We start from the raw sequence: 12241 nt of genomic DNA, 5'->3' as shown, positions 1-12241 counted from the left end.
GACTTTCGGGAAATGTCAGTTAAAGACAAGTACACTGAATTTAGACTACCAAACGCCAAACGCCTATTTAGATCTCTTCAAAGTTACTAAATATAGTCCAGTTTGTAACACTCTCTATGAAATGGGATTTTAAATGTCTCTATGAAATGGGATTTTGAATGATGTGTAATTTAATGTAGTGAGATTTGAAATTATTGAGGTAAATCCATTTTAAAGTGGTTAAAATTCATTAAAATGTTGAGGGACCAAAATAATATTACTGGATCAAAATACCAACAAATCTCCAAATGGATAAGTAGATGCAAAAATGTCATTTCAACCTGTGGTGCCTGGCTTTAACTGCCGAAAATGATGTTATTGAGGGCATTTCCTTAGTGGGTTACGTCAGAATTCAGCATGTGGGAGAAGTCGGAGCTGTGGTAGGTGGTGTGGTATATATCGGAGGTGTGGTATATGGCGGCTAATATACCATGGCTAAGGGCTGCACAACGCAACGTGGAGTGCCTGGATACAGCCCTTAGCCATATATTGGCCATATACCACAAACCCTGAGGTGCCTTTTTTTTACGCCCTTTTTCTCCCCGATTTCGTGATTACGATCGTGTCTCATCGCTGTAACTCCCCAACGGGCTCAGGAGAGGCGAAGGTGGAGTCATTCGTCCTCCGAAACATGACCTGACAAGCCGCGCTTCTTAACACCCGCTTGCTTAACCCGGTAGCCAGCTGCATCAATGTGTCAGAGGAAACACTTTTCAACTGGCGACCGAGGTCAGCCTGCAGGCATCCGGCCTGCCACAAGGAGTCACTAGAGCGATGAGCCAAGTAAAGCCCCGCCTGGCCAAACCCTCCCCTAACCCAGACAATGCTGGGCAAATTGTGCGCCGCCCTATGGGACTCCTGGTCACAGCCCGGTGCCTTATTTCTATTATAAACGTATTTCTATTATAAACTGGATACCAACATAATAAGAACAGTAAACAAGTAATTTTGCGTCCAGAACTAATCCAGAGCTGACTGTAGCAGGCTAGTAGAGGCTCCTAAATCATGGGTGATGTGTTCTGTCTGGGAATCCTTGGGATTGGGAATAATAGCTTCGTATAATCAAGGAATTAATCAACTCACTATCACTATCGCTCTCTCAAATATGATTGTAGTAAGATATACTACCTTCTGCTGTAAGAATACAGTATTTGCATCGCAGCTTGTTGGATACATGATGAACATTTGGGATCTGTTGATTGCTAAAAATATATATATATATAATACATGTTTTTACGTTCTGGAATGTTCAATTGAACGGAAACGGTGCTGTACTGAACGACCAGTTGAAAAACGGGGAGGGGTTGGGTTATGGGTTGGGAACGCTGTCAGCATGGCCACTGGCCTTTAAATACGTCACTCCTTGCTTCAAGCAACACCTCGCCAGTCCGCCACAACCACCAAACGGGAGCAAACGTATCTCAAAGTCTGTTCAATAACATTTTGGGGAAACGTGTCATTCAGTGCAAACCGTTCCGCAACGTAGCAAACGTTCAAGCGAACTGAATGCACCTCAGGCATTGTGATATCTGACATGTCTGCAATCAGTCAGCCTGGAACCAGGCCATTCACTGCACACACTGACACCTGAATTTAGCAATTAATTCGGCACAGGTGCTACCTGGGTCAATTAACCTCAGTGCCCTTACAGAGGCTACAAGAGCAGTTGGCGTGCGGTGCAGTGTCCTTTTGATTGATAGTGTGCAACCGAATAGACGACTGTTTTCAGGAGACAATGAACGGGGTACCCCACAAACAGGACTCGGGTCATCGACAACAGCTCTTCAACTGCAACCATGCTGATTATAGGGCAACGTTCACACGAGAGTGGCGTTTGAAAGAGCACGAGACCGTGCACACGGGAGAGGTAAATATGATCTGGGGACATGGCTGATATTTGCGTGATATTCGAATTCAATTATGGTTCATGTGGCTGTAACCTCATTATCGGGCTAATTGAGTTAATGTGAAAAATGTGCGGTAGTGCGTAGACTAATTCTGCCATAAATGTGGCGCGATAGTTCGAATGGCAACGTTATTTCAGAAATTTGAGCCTCATGGTTGGAGTCAAATATTACGATGGTGTAAACTATCATTTATAACCCTATTTGTTGTTTCTCAGCAACCTCTTCAATGTAAAGTGGCTGATCGTGGCAGTCGTTTCTCACGGAATTCTCACATGCGCCGCCACGCACTTGGCTACACCGGGGTGAAAAAATTCAGGTAGGTTAATACTTTCAGTTTACGTTTCATTGCAAACCCATGGGTTAGGCTATAGTTTGAAAAACTTGCTATAGTTTGAACAACTTAACTAACGCTAGTGTTATTTGTCACTCAACAGATGTACCTTTGTGAGTTGCACAAATACTTTCTTCAACGCGGCCAAGTTGAAGAGACACGTCCATTATGCCCACGGAGAAAAGGACACGTACTTTAAGGTTATAGTCCACTAGATGGAGCCAAATAACCACGTTGCAATTTGGACATTGCCCACTTTCTGCATCCTCTCTAGTCCCTTTTTAATCGGACCCCCTTGGCCCTGTCATGTGTACTTTATGAAATGGGTTCTTGCAATTAATTTGTAGAAACCCTTTCCCTTTATTTACCGTTATCTTAATGTGCTGAATGTTATTTTTACCTGCTTAAATGTCCCCATGTGCAGTGCAATTTCCCAAATTGCTCATTGACATTCAAGAAACGGAGGGTGTATAAATTACATTTGAAGGCGCATGGAACATCTTCTAATTTCAAGTAAGTCACAATCTTTAAATGTCCTTACATCCTTTGAATACTGCCAAAGGCCTAAGCTGGTGCACAAGTTGAGGAAGTATACTCTATTTAAAATGCAAATGTATGCATGTCTCAGTAGGTTAATGGTTAAATGATTCTGTCCCTGGTTTTCTCAGATGTTCAAAGAGAGGATGTGGAGTCACGTTTGACACCCATGTCGCTCGCAAAGCCCATGAGAAGAAACATGCAGGTTTGTCCCTTTTGACTGTTTGTCGGTCTTCTATTGCTGTACTGTCTTGCATCAATCAATTCAAATAAATCTTGCAATCATTTTGTATTACAACTATCAAAGGGGTAGTAGGAGTTTTATTTATTCATTTTACTCTTAACTTAAAACTGCCCATGCATATCTCACACACTCTGCAGGGTACCGCTGCTCACAGCCTGAATGCAATCATTTTGAGCAAACTTGGGGGAAAATGCACAAGCACATGGCGAAACACCAGGGTAAGCACCACCAAACACCCTTAACTGGCGCTGTTACTGAATGTGATGAGAAGTACTAATTATTGTACCAGTCAGGGCCAACCTGCCTTTCCTCTCACAGGAAAACACTGTTCGAATGTCATTGTTTTCACATTTAGGGTGATTCTGATTTTTAGTCATCAGCCTTCTACCACTTCTGTAAATATCCTGCCTTGTACCCTGCTAGTTGTAGTGACAGTATTTGAGAAATGGCTTATAATGAGTTAGCTGATTAGTAATGCAGTTAAGGGGACGTTTATTTTATTGGGGACCTTTTTTAGTTTCAAGAAACATTCATACTCTGCCACCAGCTGCCTGCTCATAACCTCTGTTTTGGCTAATGGACAACTTGTTGGGCAGGAATCCCGTAGTAACATTTGCCTCTCCTGTCCCTGCAGCCACATTCACCTGTAAACTGTGCCAGAAGGTGTTTAAGCATGTGGACTCTCTGCGTAGACACAAACGGACCCATGCCCTGCAGAAGCCTGTCCTGCTGTGCCCCAGCAGCGGCTGCAAGGCCTACTTCTCCACTACCTTCAACCTGCAGCACCACATCCGCAAGACCCACCTGCAGCTCCTCAAGTACCATTGTTACTTCCCCGACTGCCCTAGGACATTTGCCATGCGGGTATGCACTGTACCCCTTGTGGTCCTGTGTTCAGTAGGAGTAAGAATGGTGATCTAGGATCAGGTCCTCCTGTTCAATATGATCTAAAAGGTGAAACTTATCCTATATCAACACTACTGAGACTTTCACTCTTTTTGAATAAGGGCCCTGGTTATAAAAATTCCTGTGCTCTGCTGTTTAAGGGTCCTGTCTCTATCTGCCCAGATACGTTTATGCAGTTAAATGCAGTTAAATGGGGGCGGGGGGGGGCGGGGGGGGGCTGATTGGTGTCACACTTTTGCCTGAGCTAACACACCAGACTCCAACTAGTTATGACCTTCAGTTTAGAATGTAATTAGTTAATCAGCGGTTTGCTAGGATGGGGGAAAAGTGACCACTCTGGCCGCTGAGGACTGGAGTTGCCCATCCCTGATTTAGGCAGTCTCGTTTTATCTGAACACACTTGTAGCATTCTGCCCTAAGCTGCCACTGAACTCTCCTCTTCAGCCTGCTCTTTCTGACGTCCATTTGTCAGCGGTCTTACTAAGAACACGCGTCCTTAACTGTCTAGTCTTCTACACTGTGGTGACGACGTGCAGTTGGGTTTCAATCACTGCATGCAAAGCAGCATCATGAATTTCTAAGCAGTTACTGAATGTCTTGTCATTGAACTACTAGTGTCTGATTTTTCCATCACCTCCCTGTGGACCGAATGGAATTTGAATTCCAAGATAAACGTGTCCATGTAGTGGATGGAGATGTTTGCCATTGTGGCACTGGTACTGTATGAATGTTTAGAATAGATGGATGTTCATAGTTTGCTGGTGTCATAATGTTTATACTCCATCGTTGTCATGACTAACATCTCTGTTCAATCTCACAGGAGAGCCTGAGCCGACACCTGGCTCACCACGACCCAGAGGCCAGCCCTGAGAAGGTAAGCATGGTTTTATAGTCAGTCTATCCCCTGTGGGTAAGATGACGTGGGCTTGAGCCAACAGTGGAGCTACTGTTTGTGGTGTGCCAAGTGTCTGGCTCTGGCCAGGTGACCATTGATCTGTATGTGTACCCTGAACCATGTCTTTGAACCAGTTGAAAGCAGAGTCCCTTAGATGTCTGGCAGAGTTAAGGGAATCTATAGTAGCTTTGGGGCTCAAGGGAGGGGTGGCGTTTACTCACACAATGTCGGTCTTGTCTCAATTTGTCCAGCTCTGGAGCTCCTACAGGAACTGAAGTCCTAATACACAGGCTTCCTGTCTAGTGGGCATTTTAAAAAAAAGTTAATGACCCTTCTGAACAGTTGTGGGGAATTGTTCCACTAGACATTTTATACCTCAGAACTACATTTTCCTTTGTCGCATCTTGTGTTTTTCTCTGTAGCAGAAGCGCAAGCGGAACAAGAAGGCCTGGCAGAAGCGTCTGGAAGGCCACCACCAGCTGCCACTGGTGGAGGACGACCTGCAGCACCTCTTCGCCTTGCGCATGAGGGTGTCACGACGGGCGACGGTGGAGGCTGGCCTCTTCAACGAGCGCAAGATTCCCCACTTTGTGGACTCGGAGGTCAACCTGCGTGACCTATTCAGCATCAAGCCCCCTCACTCCCTCCGCCCTGCAGAGCAAGGCCCTGTGGAGGTCACCCAGCCAGAGGTCACTGATCAAGGGTTAAAGGTCAAATCAAAGGATCAACTTGTAGCCTGAAGGTGCCATACAAAGTATAGATGTCTGACAGTACCATATTGAAGTAGTTGTAAATACTAGTAAAGTACCATTGCTCTCTTAGTTGATTTAAACCGTTTGAGTTTTTGAATAAATTAATATTTTATGGTACAGCTAAAGCTATTGGTCTTATTGATTTCCTGTATAAAAGCACTTGAGTTTTGTTTATCTGCCTGACCAGAGCTGACCCAATAAAATATTCATTTGAAGGCAAGTCATTGGTTCTCAATGTTTAGGGCAGGGGATGATGGGACTGTGCCACCTAGTTTCTCCAACTAAATCAGTGATAACCTGTCAGGGTGATCAATTATAGTCCCCTGTAGCTCAGTTGGTAGAGCATGGTGCCTGCAACGCCAGGGTTGTGGGTTTGTTTCCCACGGGGGGCCAGTATGAAAATGTATGCACTCACTAAGTCGCTCTGGATAAGAGCATCTGCTAAATGACTAAAATGTAAAAATTACCCTGCATCAGTCCTTAGTGTAAACACTGGTTGAGTCCTGCGTCTCAATAGATTAAAGGGAGGTAATGACTCAGTTGCATTTTAATGATGCCAAGGAATGCAACTTGAACCAGTCAAGAACAGCAGAAGCCATTTTGTGTAACGTCAAAGTTTAGACCTAATGCCATAACAGGTGTGCAGGTTGACTCTCATTGAAGCTAACTTTCCTTTGAGCCCATTTAAATATGAACAAAAGAACTGACCTAGGAGTAACAAGTCCCCCAACTTTAATTCTTCAAAGCACAGGGCTCTGCTTGGGCACCAGGTCCATGTCCCTAGATGACTCCTTTAATCCAAACCACCAGGAGAGGGTAGAGGGGGAGAGCTGAGAACTATGGAAGCGTAAAATCGTCAGCTTTACAATTGATGTGCCTCTTGAAAGACTGCAGATTAATTGAACTGTGAAGTCTGACCAGTGACCGATTTGTATTAGACATTTCTTCCATCAATCTCCGCCACTTAAACTGAATTGCTGTAATATGGCTAGCTTTCCACTGTTAATGACCAGTCTCTGCTGTAGTATTGCTTCCAACAGAGCGCTCTCCCTGTCATGATTAAAGCACTTAGTTTGTTCCACCTGAACTTGTCCAATAAAGCTACAGTGCCTTGCAAAAGTATTCATCCCCATTAGTGTTTTTCCTATTTTGTTGCATTACAACCTGTCATTTAAATGGATTTTTATTTGGATTTAATGGAATGGACATACAAAAAATAGTCCAAATTGGTGAAATGAAAATAACTAGTTGAAAAAATTGTTTACAGAACTCATGCACATATGTATTCACCCCCTTTGCTATGAAGCCCCTTAAATAAGATCTGGTGCAACCAATTACCTTCAGAAGTCACATTAGTTAGATTGCACACAGGTGGACTTTATTTAAGTGTCACATCTCAGTGTATATATACACCTGTTCTGAAAGGCCCCAGAGTCTGCAACACCTCTAAGCAAGGGGCACCAAGGAGCTCTCCAAACAGGTCAGGGTTGTGTTATAAAAAAATATCTGAAACTTTGAACATCCCACGGAGCACCATTAAATCCATTATAAATTTTTTTAAAGAATATGGCACCACAACAAACCTGCCAAGAGCGGGCCGCCCACCAAAACTCACGGACCAGGCAAGGAGGGCATTAATCAGAGGCAACAAAGAGACCAAAGATAACCCTGAACGAGCTGCAAAGCTCTACAGTGGAAATTGGAGTATCTGTCCATAGGACCACTTTAAGCCGTACACTCCACAGAGCTGGGCTTTATGAAATAGTGGCCAGAAAAAAGCCATTGCTTAATGAAAAAAATAAGCAAACACGTTTGGTGTTCGCCAAAAGGCATGTGGGAGACTCCTCAAACATATGGAAGAAGGTACTCTGGTCAGATCAGACTAAAATTGAGCTTTTTGGCCATCAAGGAAAACGCTATGTCTGGCGCAAACCCAACAACTCTCATCACCCCGAGAACACCATCCCCACAGTGAAGCATGGTGGTGGCAGCATCATGCTGTGGGGATGTTTTTCATCGGCAGGGACTGGGAAACTGGTCAGAATTGAAGGAATGATGGATTGCGCTAACAAAAATATGAAGGCATTTCAAAGATTTTACAGTTCATATATGGAAATCTGTCAATTTAAATAACTGAATTAGGCCCTAATCTATGGATTTCAAATAACTGGGAATACAAATATGCATCTTCACAGAGCTTAGAAAAAAATCTGGTCACTATCTCTGCATTCAAATTGCTATCGATAAAATGCAATTGTGTTGTCTGTATTTTATGCCTGCCCATACCAGTGGAGGCTGCTGAGGGGAGGACAGCTCATAATGGCTGGACGGAGTGAATGGAATGGCATCAAACACATGGAAACCATGTGTTTGATGTATTTGATACCAATCCACTCCAGCCATTTCCACGAGCCCATCCTCCCCAATTAAAGTGCCACCAACCTCCTGTGGCCCATATCATAACCCCACCGCTACCATGGGGCACTCTGTTCACAACGTTGACATCAACAAACAGCAAACCGCTTTGGCGGACATTTCTGCAGTCAGCATGCCAATTGCACACTCATTTACATTTTAGTCATTTAGCAGACGCTCTTATCCAGAGCGACTTACAGTTAGTGAGTGCATACATCATTTTTTTTTTTTCATACTGGCCCCCCGTGGGAAACGAACCCACAACCCTGGCGTTGCAAACGCCATGCTCTACCAACTGAGCTACATCCCTGCCGGCCATTCCCTCCCCTACCCTGGGCCAATTGTGTGCCGCCCCATGGGTCTCCCGGTCACGGCCAGCTACGACAGAGCCTGGATTCGAACCAGGATCTCTAGTGGCAGAGCTAGCACTGCGATGCAGTCCCTTAGACCACTGCGCCACTCGGGAGAACACTCACTCAACTTGAGACATCTGTGGCATTGTGTTGTGTTATAAACCTGCACATTTTAGAGTGGCCTTTTATTGTTCCAGCACAAGATGCACCTGTGTAATGATCATGCTGTTTAAGCAGCTTCTTGATATGCAACACCTGTCAGGTGGATGAATTATCTTGTCAAAGTAGAAATGCTCACTAACAGGGATGTAAACAAATTTGTGCACAACATTTGAGGGAAATATGCTTTTTGTGCATTTGGAAAATCTCAGGGATCTTTTATTTCAGCTCATGTAACATGGGACCAACACAACATGTTTCGTTTATGTTTTTGTCCAGTGTAAATTTCATTTTCCATTTCGTAGCCACTGAACAATTTAGGGCTCTATTCAATCCACATCACGGAAGTTCAGTTTTACAGCAAGATTTTAATTTAAAGGTGGAGACTGCATTCACGGTAAACACTGCATATGTCGGCTCAATCGGAAATAACCTAAATTTCTATCGCGGAATCTTTAACACTTCAGCTTTACAGATTGAATAGAGCCCTTAAGAGTCACTTGAATCACTTTTTACCCTATCAACTCACCAGTAAATGGACTGAGTGCAGAAAGACTAACTTGTAACCATACACCTACAGTGTACACAAAATAGTACACATTAGGTGTTCAATACATAAGAATGGTTTGCACGCAGATCCTCTTTCACACACTGGTGTTCGATCATATTCCAAGGTGTCTAGTTGTCCAAGGCCTGTGTTGTAGTGTACCATCATATTCCAAGGTGTCTAGTTGTCCAAGGCCTGTGTTGTGGCTGTAATATGTCTGGGTCCAGTTTGACATTTCAAAGCCTTTACTAAGCCCCCTTCCAGCCTGTCAGTGGAGCTCTATTGGTGTCATTACTTTTGATGTGTTTTTCTTCTGTTGTGGTGCTCATTCTCCAGGGCTCCTCCTGCCGCCTCAGGCCATGGCAGCTCTTAATCCTTCACATAAACCTGGCCTATATGTCTGCTGCTCTGCTGGCTAACACCCCACACCATTCATTTTATTTCATTTTAGTCATTTAGCAGACGCTCTTATCCAGAGCGACTTACAGTTAGAGTGCATACATTTTTTCATACTGGCCCCCCGTGGGAATCGAACCCACAACCCTGGCATTGCAAGTGCCATGCATACCAACTGAGCTACACAGGGCCATGTGGTTGTCTAGTGGCTCTGGATCCTGGATGGTGCTCACATTGTTCAGCTGTATTCCTGTTATAACAAACAGACAAACGCTCCTTGACTCACTCACTCACTCTCTCTCTCTCTCTCTCTCTCTCTCTCTCTCTCTCTCTCTCTCTCTCTCTCTCTCCCCCTGTCTCCTCATTTACTTCCGCCAAGGTCATAGCAAGGACAGTAACTTGTCAATCTCTCCTCCTCTTTCCTCTCCTTCTCTCACATCTTACACTACACTGTCACGGCCTTGTCTCTGCCCATATCTCTCCTTGCTTATGTTGCCAATATTTCTCTACTTGCACTTTTGTTTTCTCTGTTTGTGTCTCCTCTTCCATTCCTCCTGTGCCAGAGTTTATCTTCACAGTTCCCCCCTCAGTCTGCATCCAGTTGACTTGTTCTCCTTCCTGCCCCCAACTTTTCATCCCCCTCTCATTGAAGTACTGTCAAATGCTTCATGAATACATGAAAAGGGCACCATACATCTCAGTTCCTCTCTCTCTCTCTCTCTCTCTCTCTCTCTCTCTCTCTCTCTCTCTCTCTCTCTCTCTCTCTCTCTCTCTCTCTCTCTCTGCCTCTCTCTCTCTCTCTCTCTCTCTCTCCTCTCTCTCTCTCTCTCTCTCTCTCTCTCTCTCTCTCTCTCTCTGCCCTCTCTCTCTCTCTCTCTCTCTGCCTCTCTCTCTCTCTCTCTCTCTCTCTGCCTCTCTCTCTGCCTCTCTCTCTCTGCCTCTCTCTCTGCCTCTCTCTCTGCCTCTCTGCCTCTCTCTCTCTCTGCCTCTCTCTCTCTCTGCCTCTCTCTCTCTCTCTCTCTCTCTCTGCCTCTCTCTCTGCCTCTCTCTCTGCCTCTCTCTCTCTCTCTCTCTCTCTCTCTGCCTCTCTCTCTCTCTCGGTGGTAATGTACAAGCGTTTATAATTACTTTGCTTTTGGTGCTTTGTGTGAAATGTGTTTTCTCCCACATGTCCTTTTTTCTGCTAAAGTTAATTTACAACAGATTAGACAATAACAGAAAGTATTTGTTGCCCTCGTGTCCAAAGCATAATTGAAATGTAAATGATTCACCAGTGTTCAGGGTGATACAGGGAATTATAAATTGTGTGAGTCTGTGTTTGAGGGCTTTCAAAACAATGTGTTGCTTGGAAGATTTATGATTTATTGTAATCAGGTGGTCTCCAGGAATTTACAGTTTAAATTCAGCAGGCTAGCTGTTTGGAAGATGGGCCCTGGCTGTCTCCATGGTAATAAAGTGCTTAAAATTCAGCATATATGCACAGACCACTTTCCTTTGATCATCTTTCTTTCCCCAGATTCATAAACATTTAATTTCCCAGAACAATAATTCTAATGAAAATATTTTTATATAGAATGCTGAATATATATATATATACAGTGAGGGAAAAAAGTATTTGATCCCCTGCTGATTTTGCACGTTTGCCCACTGACAAAGAAATGATCAGTCTATAATTTTAATGGTAGGTTTATTTGAACAGTGAGAGACAGAATAACAACAACAAAATCCAGAAAAACGCATGTCAAAAATGTTATAAATTGATTTGCATTTTAATGAGGGAAAAAAGTATTTGACCCCCTCTCAATCAGAAAGATTTCTGGCTCCCAGGTGTCTTTTATACAGGTAACGAGCTGAGATTAGGAGCACACTCTTAAAGGGAGTGCTCCTAATCTCAGTTTGTTACCTGTATAAAAGACACCTGTCCACAGAAGCAATCAATCAATCAGATTCTAAACTCTCCACCATGGCCAAGACCAAAGAGCTCTCCAAGGATGTCAGGGACAAGATTGTAGACCTACACAAGGCTGGAATGGGCTACAAGACCATCGCCAAGCAGCTTGGTGAGAAGGTGACAACAGTTGGTGCGATTATTCGCAAATGGAAGAAACACAAAATAACTGTCAATCTCCCTCGGCCTGGGGCTCCATGCAAGATCTCACCTCGTGGAGTTGCAATGATCATGAGAACGGTGAGGAATCAGCCCAGAACTACACAGGAGGATCTTGTCAATGATCTCAAGGCAGCTGGGATGATAGTCACCAAGAAAACAATTGGTAACACACTACGCCGTGAAGGACTGAAATCCTGCAGCGCCCGCAAGGTCCCCCTGCTCAAGAAAGCACATATACATGCCCGTCTGAAGTTTGCCAATGAACATCTGAATGATTCAGAGGAGAACTGGGTGAAAGTGTTGTGGTCAGATGAGACCAAAATGGACCTCTTTGGCATCAACTCAACTCGCCATGTTTGGAGGAGGAGGAATGCTGCATATGACCCCAAGAACACCATCCCCACCGTCAAACATGGAGGTGGAAACATTATGCTTTGGGGGTGTTTTTCTGCTAAGGGGACAGGACAACTTCACCGCATCAAAGGGACGATGGACGGGGCCATGTACTGTCAAATCTTGGGTGAGAACCTCCTTCCCTCAGCCAGGGCATTGAAAATGGGTCGTGGATGGGTATTCCAGCATGACAATGACCCAAAACACATGGCAAAGGCAACAAAGGAGTGGCTCAAGAAGAAGCACATTAAGGTCCT

The 12241-nt window shown here is 44.3% G+C and overlaps 1 protein-coding gene across 1 annotated transcript; it reads left to right on the top strand.

Moving 5' to 3' along the window:
- Positions 1 to 1774: 1774 nt before the first annotated feature.
- Positions 1775 to 5829, top strand: LOC311103959 (transcription factor IIIA-like; the record flags this gene model as incomplete). Its single annotated transcript, XM_084145599.1, has 9 exons — positions 1775 to 1906; positions 2162 to 2262; positions 2381 to 2477; positions 2702 to 2790; positions 2946 to 3019; positions 3196 to 3276; positions 3693 to 3922; positions 4785 to 4838; positions 5282 to 5829. The coding sequence occupies 9 exons, from the start codon at positions 1775 to 1777 to the stop codon at positions 5597 to 5599; spliced, it is 1176 nt and encodes a 391-aa protein (XP_084001725.1). The 3' UTR covers positions 5600 to 5829.
- Between the last annotated feature and the right edge of the window lie 6412 nt (positions 5830 to 12241).

This window comes from Coregonus lavaretus (assembly GCF_964263955.1).
Source record: "Coregonus lavaretus genome assembly, chromosome: 28".
Taxonomy (NCBI): Eukaryota; Metazoa; Chordata; class Actinopteri; order Salmoniformes; family Salmonidae; genus Coregonus; species Coregonus lavaretus.
Note: the sequence above shows the minus strand (reverse complement) of the source record. Positions and strands in the feature narration are given on the sequence as shown.